This window comes from Armigeres subalbatus, chromosome 1 (genome assembly GCF_024139115.2).
Source record: "Armigeres subalbatus isolate Guangzhou_Male chromosome 1, GZ_Asu_2, whole genome shotgun sequence".
NCBI classification, from domain to species: domain Eukaryota; kingdom Metazoa; phylum Arthropoda; class Insecta; order Diptera; family Culicidae; genus Armigeres; species Armigeres subalbatus.
This window is the reverse complement of record NC_085139.1, coordinates 167,013,801-167,026,429: the sequence shown is the minus strand read 5'-3', so window position 1 is coordinate 167,026,429 and position 12,629 is coordinate 167,013,801. Positions and strand designations below refer to the sequence as shown.

The following is a 12,629-nucleotide window of genomic DNA, read 5'->3' as shown; positions in this document are numbered from 1 at the left end:
GCAAATCATTGTTTCAACAAAATTCATTATTTGAGTCAACCTCAGTTGAAAAAAAAAAATAACAAATAAAAGCAAATTTTGATTTTGATTTCAAATTTTGTAGATTCAACAAATTTAATAAATAAATGTAAAGAAATATTTTTATCAGATTTATGCACAAACAGTTTATTGATTCTACTCATTATAATTTTTATTTCTATTAAGCTATATTTTTCTGCGTGTTTATAAATCCGAATTATTTGACTGACTGAGTATTCCCATATACACTAGCGCCGCCAAGTGGACGAGTTAAGAAATAATATGATCTGCGACAGTATGGTTTTGGCCTCCTGATCAAAGTTGTAAAAGACGGCAGCTTTCTAAATCTAACGGATTCCGAAATATTTGACCCAACTAGTATTCCCATATACACTAGCGCCGCCATGCGGACGAGTTCCCAAATAATATGATCTGCGACAGTATGGTGTTGGCCTCCTGAACAAAATTGTATAAGACGGATGCATTCTAAATCTTACGGATTCCTAAATATTTGACCCAACGAGTATTCCCATATAATATGATCTGCGACAGCATGGTTTTGGCCTCCTGAACAAAATTGTAGAAGACGGATGCATTCTAAATTTTACGGATTCCGAAATATTTGACGCAACGAGTATTCCCGTATACACTAGCGCCGCCAAGCGGACGAGTTCCGAAACCAAACTCGTCTTAGACGGTTAAATACATTCCACTGAAAAGAGCTTAAAATATTTTTTTCTGATTTGCATATTACTTTGACACGATAAATTAATAATGTGTTGAAATATTTTCTCTCATTTATAGATTGGAGTATACCGATATTTGCAGTACAATAGCCAAGTGCTTGGCTAATCTGTTAACCAAAAATCCGGAAATAAACCGTGTTCCTGAGCGACGTAATCCGTTTGACGAGAATGAACCCAGTGAAGACATTAAACCACCAAATCCGATTTCTATTTTCGTACGCTCGCTCGCTCTGTTGGGCAACTTTTCCGAAACTAGTCGGGTGCAAAATGTGCTGTCGTTTCTTCGGAGCTACTGCACTAACCTTTATAAGCATTTAGCAACCTTGTGGAATGAACATATTGGGAATATGCTTGCGGAGCTCGGAAATGGGATCATCACTATGGATCCGAATCGATACGATGTGGTTTTGTTTGACTTCATACAGGCCACCATTAAGGATGTTGATGAGTTCAAGTTTGTGGAGGGTATAATTGCGGAGATTTTTCAGCAACTACCTTTGTATCAGCCTATATCAGGTAATTCCAGTCAACAGCAAATCGAGTTCAAGGTTCCTGGCTTAGATCAAGAAAAGCGAATGTTGGTGAAGGTGTTGGGAATGTGCCTTTGTCATTCGGTTGACGAGCATCTGATAACGAATAAAATAGACTTGATAATAGGACTGGCCAAATCGGAAAAGTTGGAGAAGAATGCTCTAAATGAAGAGTACGAAAGGCTTGTTAAGGATTATGCTCAAGCCTTGGCATTTGTGTCAGTGGAACACAGTGACAAAGTGATGAAGAAATTACTAGCGTTGGTAATAGACGACGGGACGGTGAAGAAATCTGGCAGCTTCTTCTCAAATTTGAACTTCATTAAGGATAATAGCAAGGAACAGGAAACTTTTAAGGTAAAAGTGTTGGTGTTGCAATCGCTAAGCTATTTAGTAACGAAAGCTCCTCAAGAGAAAGTAGTTCGGCTGTTCGATGAAATTGTAATAAACTACTTAACGGCACAGTTTGATAACAAGGAGCTATTTATTAGAAAATTGATCCTTAGCACGTTCTTGAGCCTAGCAGATATTCTGTTACTCAATCCGAAAGCACTAGCGGAAGATCATATAAATAATTTCAAGAACAAGAATGATCTTCTTAAAATATGCATGAACATAACGTGCGATTCGCAGAATGAATACCTTCCATTGTTCCCACTTATTCTCAAATTGTCGACTGCCCTCATCAAGCTCAATAGTGAAGACGAAGATGTCGACGTTAATGGACTCTTGAATACAGCATGTTACTATTTCTTTACCACGGCTCAACATCTGAAAAGTAAGTTCGATTCGATCGAAGAAGACAACCGCAACAGCTATCTAGCCAAGTATCTCAATTTATCCTTACCTGAGCTAAATCAGTTCATAAAGTCGATTCTTGAGCAACAGAACGGTTCGCCAGCCTGCTTGGATGACATCAACTCGATCCTTGAAAACTGGCTAAAGGATCGGAACAACGAAGTTCGTATCTGTGCCGGTCACGTCTACAACAATACGCTGGATATCTATATGCGAGCAATGAAGATCGGCTATGAAGCGCCTTCGAAGTTCAACCAAACTGGGAGTCTCCTGGGTAAAATCATTCCACGTTGCATTGATTCAAACGCCACAGTCCGGCAGACAGCCATAGAGGTACTGAAGAAGATTCTGGAGATTGCATGCGTCTATGAAACGCTGACAATCGCGGATAATAGGGTAGATTGGGTTAAGGAACTGGACTCAATCAGGGATGAGATTGTGACGGACGATCCAAAGGACATTTATCGGATCGCAGGTCAGCTGGCCAACATAATTGCCCTGCGTTTATCGAGCTATCAATACGTACAGTTTAGTAAATGCTTGCTGTACAGCTTGAATGACCCAGAACAAAGCTCAGCGATTGGAGCTTCTGTAGTTTTGAAATTTTTCATGCAAATCAAAGGCGCTGAGATGTTTCACGCAATTCCAGAACTGGTTAAAGAGTGCCTTTATGTGAGTAATGCGGTTAAGTAACTATACTAATGTTATGTACTAAGTATACCTTCTCCGTTGCAGGCAGTAAAAATTTGCGAAGTCTCGAGAGCGCGATCCGGAGTACTGAAATCGATGTTGGCTCTTACGAAGCACCACCCTAAACTAGTGTGCAATGAAATTCTTGGTCAAAGTTTGCCGTTAGAAGAGTAAGTTTGCATTCAAGACACGTTGAAAAAGTTGAGACATTTTTAGCATTGCATATTACATTTGAACATATTTAATTTTTGTCGGTGATTAACCATATTACTCTGTTCTCAATGCAATCTAAGAATTTTGACCTATCAAATGTAATTCAACTTATACTGTTCTTGAGTCTGATACCTTACATCCAATTCCAATTTCAGAAATGTGATTGACTACTGGCGCACAGTTACATTCGACACAGAACTGACCGGTATAATATTAGATAATTTTATTGGAGCTATAACCACGTCTTGTCTCTACGAACAGCAGCATCAAGAAAAACCACGTGACGACTGCCAGAAAGCCGTTACGCTTATGCCATTCTCCATAATATGCGTTTTCTATGAAATCTTCAAGTGTCAAGAAATTAAATCGGAGCTGAAAGCGCGGTTTACGGAAATATTTTGCATGCTTCTATCTACGCTAGCAACTTACATTAATCTACTTCCGCCATGCAATCATGTGATTATTCAAGACGGCGCTAATGTCACTATTCCAAAAAGTGTGAAGCGTGGAAAAAGCATTGTCAAAGATGCCAGAATGAATCCATGTCAGGTCGCGCTGGATACGTTCAAAACTTTCCTGGATACTTTGGATATGCAGCAAATTTCTAATGTGCTTTGTATTTGTCCAGACTTAGCTTCAAGCACCGATCTGAATAGTTTTATTGAAATTCTTACGCCGTTGAGCGTGGCAACAGCGAGTGAGGTTGGCATCAACTCAACAGTAATGAAACAGATTGTTACCACATTGAGTAAATACGTGTGTAGTCCTTACGACACTCAACGGATTGCATCGACTGGATTCTATTCACACCTTGTTCCGCTAAAACCATGCGGTGAAATATCATCAGTGATAATGCTTCATCTGAATTCATCCCTCAACGACCCTAATCCTTTAGTACGGGGTCTCAGCATTCGAGGTATGGCATATCTCTGCAGTCTCACGGAGCACGACATTGACAAGTACGCGGAAATGTGCCTCACGGCGTTGCTCAAGGGAATCGACGACTACAACCAAAACTGTTTCATCAACATCCCGCTGGAAAGTATGCGCGGACTTTCCAAAATTGTGCAAACTCTCCCACAGGAAAAGTTCCAGATGTTCCAAGTATCGCTTGCAATTCGTATTAAACCGTTTTTCGAGAATGATTCAACGGAGTTGCGGGAATCGGCTATACTGTTATTCGGAGATCTGTGTCATCAGAAAGCGACCCTAGCACAGCAGCAGCAGCAGGTTAATGGATCAATCGATTCGGAAGAACCGCTGGTATCGGAGTCCTTGAAGGAACAGCTGAAAGCGAATTTATGCTCACTGTTGCTGCACTTGAGCGAGGAGAACAGTCTTATCGCCAGGGTGAGTTTGTTTGTGTTATCATTGCTAGGAACTAAAATGATGTTTAGATTTTTTTTTCATTTAGGCCTGTAAAATAACTCTGAAGAATGTCTGTGCATTACTGGACACTACCAAGACAAATCAATTGGCTCAAAATCACCTTCTGGAGCATGGCCAGTTGCAGTACGGTATTTTTATTAGGGATTTCGTGAAGCATATTGTATGTAACAAGTTGTTTATAGCATAATTCTTTTGCAGTCATATGTTGTCTGTTTTCTTTGACAGGGTGAGGAGCTGCCTGAATCAGTGCCCGATTTCATCGATGCTTGCCTTCCATTTCTGCGAAGTCAATGGTCAGAGATACGAGGCAATGCTACAATCCTGATAGGTAATTATTTCTCAAATAAATTCGTAATTCAGCATTGTCTATCGAGTCTATGGCGTAGATTCATCTTCATCAAAATTGGGTTCACAACACGCATCCTCATTTACCTACTTCGAATACACTGGATTTTGTTTTTACACGATTTACATTTTCTCAATTTTCCACGCATCCTAAATGTTTAACGCATATTAATTATCATGTGATTTTTCTTCGATTTATTATGGATTTTTTGAAACATGTTGCGAAGAGTTTGGAGGTAAATTGAAGTCACACGATCAAAAATACGAGCGAAAAAAATCGTGTAAAAACAAAATCCTGTGTAGTTACAAAAATAACGTGGATAAAGTTGATATCTCTGCCCATTAACACTAAATACTTCGAACAATACATGCCTATGGTCAAACTATTTCATTGACATTATCAGATGAGGTTTAATTCTACCTCCAAAAATGAATGAGGAAATTCGTTCTTTCAAGCGGTCAACATTGTCGTTGTTCATACAGTGCGGTCCACAAAAATCTTATACGCACTATGGTCAACACATTATCAGCCTATAATGGTGCGATTATGGTTTAGTATCATTAAATAATTCTGGTACAAGATGAAATGTAAACTATCTCTGTTCTGCCGTTGGACGTATAAATGTCACATGTTACATTTTAACATTTTTGAGGTTTTGATGTCTAAAGTCATAATTTGATACGTATTTTTGAAATATTTTGTCAAAACAGAGGTTTTATTCTAGAAAACACGAAAAAAATCCGAAGTCAATTTGTCACATTTGAACAAATGGACGCATGTTTGTCACACTGGGATAAATGGACGCATATTTGTCACACTAAAAATAGAGATATAACGATTACACAAAGAGACACATAACACAGCGTGAGGACCGTCCATAAAATATGCCATGCTTTTAGGGGCCATCTACAATCTACGTGGATAGTTTAAAATGGTGGCGGGTAGGTATGCACGGTCCTTTTCTAACTTTTAGAATTCATATGGACGGTTATCCAAAAAGGAGGAGTGGAGGTATTATATTGTCTAACATCGCTCCTCCTATAATGCGAACGGCCTCTTAGGAGAAGGCGATGTGAAACTGTGACATACTTAAAATATTGAAGGCCCGTAAAAACTGATAAAAAGGAACCCTTAAACAAACCCATTTTTTTGCTGAATAAAACTCATAATTATTGTGACATGTTATAGCGATAATATTTATTTAAAGTAAGAAACAAGCATAAAGATTAGTCAGAAGCTTCTTGCTTCGTCGGAAGATCAACAAAAAACGATTTTTCCTCTTCGGTAATAACAGGTAGAACCACTTTCAGGAGGGAAGTTTTCTTTTCTTCTTCAATTCCTTGAGGAGCATTTTGCCATCGTACGTTTGTTGCAATAGAGAACGAATCCTTCACAACCAACTTAAATTGCTTCTTGGAAAACAACTTGCAGTATTTAAGGTCTTCGCTGTTGATGTTGTCTGCGTATCCAAGTTCATAACGGCCTTTTTCAAACACCACTTTCCGCATGGAGTCCACGTACGGGCGGGGCTTGCATTGGTTTATCGTGTACTGCGAAACGGTGAGCTTAGCTTTGAAGAAGTCAGTTGCTTGCATATCAAGTACGTCAACATTGTTCTTCGCATTGCCAACCACAGACTTGAAGTTTTCGAAACTGACGACACGTTCATGGCGCATTTTTGATTCAACTGCCGCATGGAAAGAGTCAGCGGCCATGAACGTATGTCCTGATTCAAAGTACTTAAACAGTATGCGCTCGACCTGAATTTCATTACTGTTTATCAGTAGGATAATGTGTTGGAATAAATTCCAGTTCTTATTTTGCGAACTACAATTATCCAACCAAAAGATAATTGTCTTCAGGTCAGCGTACTTCTTAATGACTTTGAAAAAGTTAGCTGTGCGACCACCAACCGACAGTTATGGTTCGACTACAATTTTAAATTATGCGGGAAACCATTTCCCACCTGCCGTGAATCGCATATCTTTCTCTTGGAGGTACTAGTTTAGTCTATAGTCTATAGACTATAGTCTACACATGCACGAGCCTGACATGGTGGTCACACTTGTCGTCACATTCTTCACAGAACGGGGTGGCAGAGCGGTACAACTGAATGCTCATCGTTCGAGGGATGCTTCTGGTTTTTCGAATGGTGAAAAAGATGTTGTGAAAAGCTGCGTTGACTGGTGTTTACCTTCTCAACCAAAATCCAACGGTTGAGGGGGTCCCGTAGCGTAGTTGGCTACACGTTCGCCTTATAAGCGGACGATCATGGGTTCGATTCCCAGCCTCTTCACCATCCTTGTTATTCGCTGAAGGTGCAGCCCAAACGGTAGCGTTTTGGGGTACGCTTCTCACCGAAACGGCTGCTAGAAGACGACTGACGAAATTGTTCTTCTCGGAGGTATTCCTCCAACGTTACCCGGATAAATGGAAACCAAACAAAGCAACGAGCAATTGGATTCACGATTTGGACAAATATACACAATGAACTCACGATGATGTGGACCCGGCAATGATAACAATAATGAATGTCTAAAAATAGATTCTGTGTGGATTCTGTGCAGCAGTGTACCACAGTAGATTACGGCACAGTAGCGGTTAAGAAACACAGAGTGCCTACACAGAAAAAAAAATCCGTGGTAAAAACTACTATTTTATTAGACTACGCTCTGTTTTTAAAACTACCATGAAATTTCAATTAATTTTACCATAGTTTCAGAGAAATTCACCACTGTTTCAGTTCATTTGACAACATTCCGCATGGGCCACAAAACAAGCGGGTTTGTTATCTGCTGAAAATTGTCGGTGCATATTCTTAAAAAAACCCTCGGAATGGTAGTTTCGACTGCAATATTTTTTTGCGTGTATCAAATAAAGTAAGGAATAAAAAAAGTCCAACGGCAGCTTTTCGGTTGAAGTCGACGATCGGGTGAAGCCCAATACGGAGAAGATGCGAATTTTTGGTTGCCGTGCGTTTGTCTAGATACAGCGAAAGAAACAAGACGCTGAATGTTTTGAAGAGGTCATGGTTGGTTACGTGTTGAACTGCTACCGGGTTTGGCATCGAACTCGACAGTAGATTATTAAATAATTATATTATAGGTAATATAATTATATATAAAATTGCTCGTGAAGTAAAGTTCGACGAAGCTTGTTTTCCGCATGGGCGTAGCTAGGATTTCGAGTAAGGGGGGGGGAACTTTTTTAGGTCTTCAAAATTGTTATTTTTTCAGCAGTTTTATAAAAACACATGAATATTGATGCTCGGCACTATTTTCTAAGTTCCAACAACTTCCACAACCAACAGTAAAGGCTGGATCACAATTACGCTTGCGCGTCACGTCGCGCTGGGTATTGAAGCCAGCGTTTTGTATACTAAAACGCAACGCCAATGAACGTGACGCATTCACACCCACAATGTAACGTTCGCGTTGTGCAACAAAAATAATGATTAAAACAATAATGGATTTAAAAATGCTTGATTTATTGAACAGATATTTTTAAATAAAGTGAGAAAATTATAAACGAATTTAGGGCAACAGGGACTATGCCCAAGGGCTTGACGATCCCTCCCCAGGCCATCTGCGAATTGTGGCGCCTGCCTAGGATGTGGTGGGGTTTGACAGTGGGCCCTGTTAAATCTCTATAAAAAGCTGCATGTATCCGCAAGTAGGTTCCGCCAAAGCGACCGTGTGCCGCTCAAAGCGCACAAGCCCAAGTCCTGGTGTTAGGTGGGACGCTAAACAGCCCTGACACGACGGCCCTCCGACGAGACAGGAGGTTTGCGCAGGCTCAATAAGCCGCCTTTAAAAACAACCATTACGAACGACATAGAGATAATACGACTCGATACAATCGGCAACGACCTAGGCGACGAATAAAGGATCACGATTGGAAGCTTGGAACATGGAACTGCAAGTCGCTGGGCTTCGCAGGTTGCGACAGGATAATCTACGATGAATTACATCCCCGCAACTTAGACGTCGTAGCGTTGCAGGAAATCTGCTGGACAGGACAGAAAGTGTGGAAAAGCGGGCATCGAGCGGCTACCTTCTACCAAAGCTGTGGCACCACCAACGAGCTGGGAACCGGCTCCAACCGGATTTGGTGGCAACCAATCAACGCAGGGATGTGCAAGCTGAGGATAAAAGGCCGTTTCTTCAACTATAGCATCATCAACGTGCACTGCCCACACGAAGGGAGACCCGACGACGAGAAAGAAGCGTTCTATGCACAGCTGGAGCAGACATACGATGGACGCCCACTGCGGGACGTCAAAATCGTCATCGGTGACATGAACGCACACATAGGAAGGGAGGAAATGTATAGACCGGTCATCGGACCGGATAGTCTGCTTACCGTATCGAACGACAATGGCCAACGATGCATTAACTTTGCAGCCTCCCGCGGAATGGTAGTCCGAAGCACTTTCTTCCCCCGCAAGAATATCCACAAGGCCACATGGAAATCACATAATCAAGTAATGGAAAACCAAATCGACCACGTTCTAATCGACGGTAAATTCTTCTCCGACCAGTGGTGGAAATCTGTGAACCTTGCTCACAAAACGAGGAGTAGGCAATGCAAAATACTCGCGAACACTTGTTTTGCCTTTTTCTTGCCTGCCTACTACTCGCAGAGAAAACAGAAAAACGAACCCCGAAAAATGTTCGTGAAGCTTCGCGAGTCATTCGGGTTAATTTGCAAGATGTCATTATACAACTTCGGAACATGTTTATCACGGATGTCCGAGATGTTCAAGCAAGAACACCTTTGTTTATAGTTATTGTATTTATCACAAGTGAAATTTAACCATCGTATTCGAAATAACCACAAATACTCGCGACCGTGATTATTACTCCCGAACAAAATACTGCCCTGCTTTTTTTACTTTGCTCTGCCCGTACTCGCGAACAAAGCAAGCACAAGAAAAATGCAGGCAGCAGGTTCGCGCGAGTGTGGCATTTTTTGTAGGCACAATTACACTCTTTTCTTACTCGTGAAGCGAGTATTTCCACCACTGTGACTCCGACATCACGAACGTACGCACTTACCGCAGTGCGAATATTGAATCCGACCACTACCTCGTTGCAATATGTCTGCGCTCAAAACTTCCGACGGTGATCAACACGCGTCGGAGTCGTCCGCCGCGGCTAAACATTGGGCGGCTGGTAGACTAACCCAAGACTACGCGCAGCAGCTGGAATTGGCACTCCCAACGGAAGAGCATCTAGGCGCAGCATCTCTTGAAGATGGCTGGAGAGATATTCGATCCGCCATTGGAAGCACTGCAACCGCTGCACTAGGCACGGTGGCTCCGGATCAGAGAAACGACTGGTATGACGACGAATGTGTGCAGTTAGTTGAGGAGAAGAATGCAGCATGGGCGAGATTGCTGCAACACTGCACGAGGGCCAACGAGGCACAATACAAACGGGCGCGAAACATATAAAACTCGATTTTCCGGAGGAAAAAGCGCCAGCAGAAAAATCGAGACCGCGAATAGACTGAGGAACTGTACCGCGCTAATAACGCACGAAAGTTCTATGATAAGTTGAACCGTTCACGTTAAGGCCACGTGCCACAGCCTGATCTGTGTAAGCATAGCATAGCATAGTTACGGTGTACTTCGTAGATTGGACACTAGTGATACTCATATTTCTCTTTTGAAATCCTTATTCAGATTGCTATCAGAAATCAAGGTGGGTGTGGTCCTTGATTTCAATCTAAGATAAAAATCACAAAAGCATGAGGATTACTACTCCTGGCCACGCCCATCTTCACCGTAACTTGGGAGGGGAAGGAAGTGTTGGTGTAGTACTGTAGTACGAGAGGCCCCCGACTCAGCGACACCCTCATACGTACCACGGAGTTGGATATTGGGGAAGGTATTCATTGGGTCAGGATTTGCCTGTAGCTGACAATGTGACCATGGTAGATCTTACACCGCAACACACCACGCAAAGGTGTCTACCCAGCGTTACGGGGTCGTGCCACAGCCTGATATGTGTAAGGACATAAACGGGAACCTTCTTTCTTACAAACGAGCGTGAGGTGATCCAAAGGTGGCGGCAGCACTACGAAGAGCACCTGAATGGCGATATGGCAGACAACGGTGGCGGTATGGTAATGAACCTAGGAGCACGCTCGCAGGACATGCGACTTCCGGCTCCGAATCTCCAGGAAATTCAGGAGGAGATCGGCCGGCTGAAAAACAACAAAGCCCCTGGAGTTGACCAACTACCAGGAGAGCTGTTTAAACACGGTGGTGAGGCACTGGCTAGAGCGCTGCACTGGGTGATTACCAAGGTTTGGGAGGATGAGGTTCTGCCGCCTACCAGGTACTCTCCCAAATTTTATGCCGCCGACTAACACCAATTGCAAGAGAGTTCGTGGGGCAGTACCAGGCGGGATTTATGGGTGAACGCTCTACCACAGACCAGGTGTTCGCCATACGTCAGGTATTGCAGAAATGCCGCGAATACAACGTGCTCACACATCATCTATTTATCGACTTCAAAGTCGCATATGATACAATCGATCGAAACCAGATGTGGCAGCTAATGCACGAAAACGGATTTCCGGATGACCTGATACGATTGATCAAGGCGACGATGGATCGGGTGATGTGCGTAGTTCGAGTTTCAGGGGCATTCTCGAGTCCTTTCGAAACGCGCAGAAGGTTACGGCAAGGTACAAGGTACAATATTTCAACACGAGTGGTACGATTTTCACGAAGTCCGTCCAGTTATTTGGTTTCGCCGACGAAATTTATATCTTGGCACGTAACTTTGAGAGGATGGAGGAAACCTACATCAGACTGAAAAGCGAAGCTAAACGGATTAGACTAGTCATCAACACGTCGAAGACGAAGTACATGATAGGAAGATGCTCAAGAGAGGTCAATGTAAGCCATCCACCACGAGTTTCTATCGGTGGTGACGAAATCGAGGTGGTTGAAGAATACGTGTACTTGGGCTCACTGGTGACCGCCTATAACGATACCAGCAGAGAAATTCGGAGACGCATCATGGCAGGAAATCGTACGTACTTTGGACTCCGCAAGACGCTCCGATCGAATAGAGTTCGCCGCCGTACCAAACTGACTATCTACAAAACGCTTATTAGACCGGTAGTTCTCTACGGACACGAGGCCTGGACGATGCTCGTGGAGGACCACGGCGCACTGGGAGTTTTCGAAAGGAAAGTGTTGCGTACCATCTATGGTGGGGTGCAGATGGCTGACGCTAAGTGGAGTAGGCGAATGAACCACGAGTTGCATCAGCTGTTGGGAGAACCATCCATCGTTCACACCGCGAAAATCGGACGACTGCGGTGGGCCGGGCACGTAGCCAGGATGTCGGACAGTAATTCGGTGAAAATGGTTCTCGACAACGATCCGACGGGAACAAGAAGGCGAGGTGCACAGCGGGCAAGGTGAATCGATCAGGTGGAGGACGATTTGCGGACCCTCCGCAGACTGCGTGGTTGGCGAAGTGCAGCCATGGACCGAGCTGAATGGAGAAGACTTTTATGTGCAGCACAGGCCACTCCGGCCTTAGTCTGATAATAAATAAATAAAATAGTATTCAGAAAGAATATAAAATCGGCTATAACAATTATTACATAAATCCTACATTCTTTCATAAGTTTTAGAAATCTAGAACCATACATCTAATTTCTAAACAAATCCTATCTTAAATAATATTATAAAATAGGCAGAAAAAAACAATATGCAATCTTTTTCCAGGAATTCTTTCGACAATTGCTCCAGGCATTCTATCGGGAATGCAATCAGGGATTCTTTAGGAATTCCTCTAGCAACTTTTTCGGCGATGTCTTCAGGAATTTCACCATACATTTCGCCGGGAATTGATCCGAAAAATCCACCATTAT

At 42.6% G+C, this 12,629-nt stretch overlaps 1 protein-coding gene across 1 annotated transcript in view; it reads left to right on the top strand.

The window, feature by feature from the left end:
- LOC134205499 (maestro heat-like repeat-containing protein family member 1) overlaps positions 1–12,629 on the top strand; it is a 36,518-nt gene that overhangs the window by 19,442 nt on the left and 4,447 nt on the right. Inside the window, exons 5-9 of the mRNA XM_062680781.1 lie at positions 823–2,764; positions 2,828–2,952; positions 3,151–4,345; positions 4,410–4,544; positions 4,610–4,712. Coding sequence (XP_062536765.1) covers positions 823–2,764; positions 2,828–2,952; positions 3,151–4,345; positions 4,410–4,544; positions 4,610–4,712 — 3,500 coding nt within the window. The remainder of the gene's footprint in view (positions 1–822; positions 2,765–2,827; positions 2,953–3,150; positions 4,346–4,409; positions 4,545–4,609; positions 4,713–12,629) is intronic.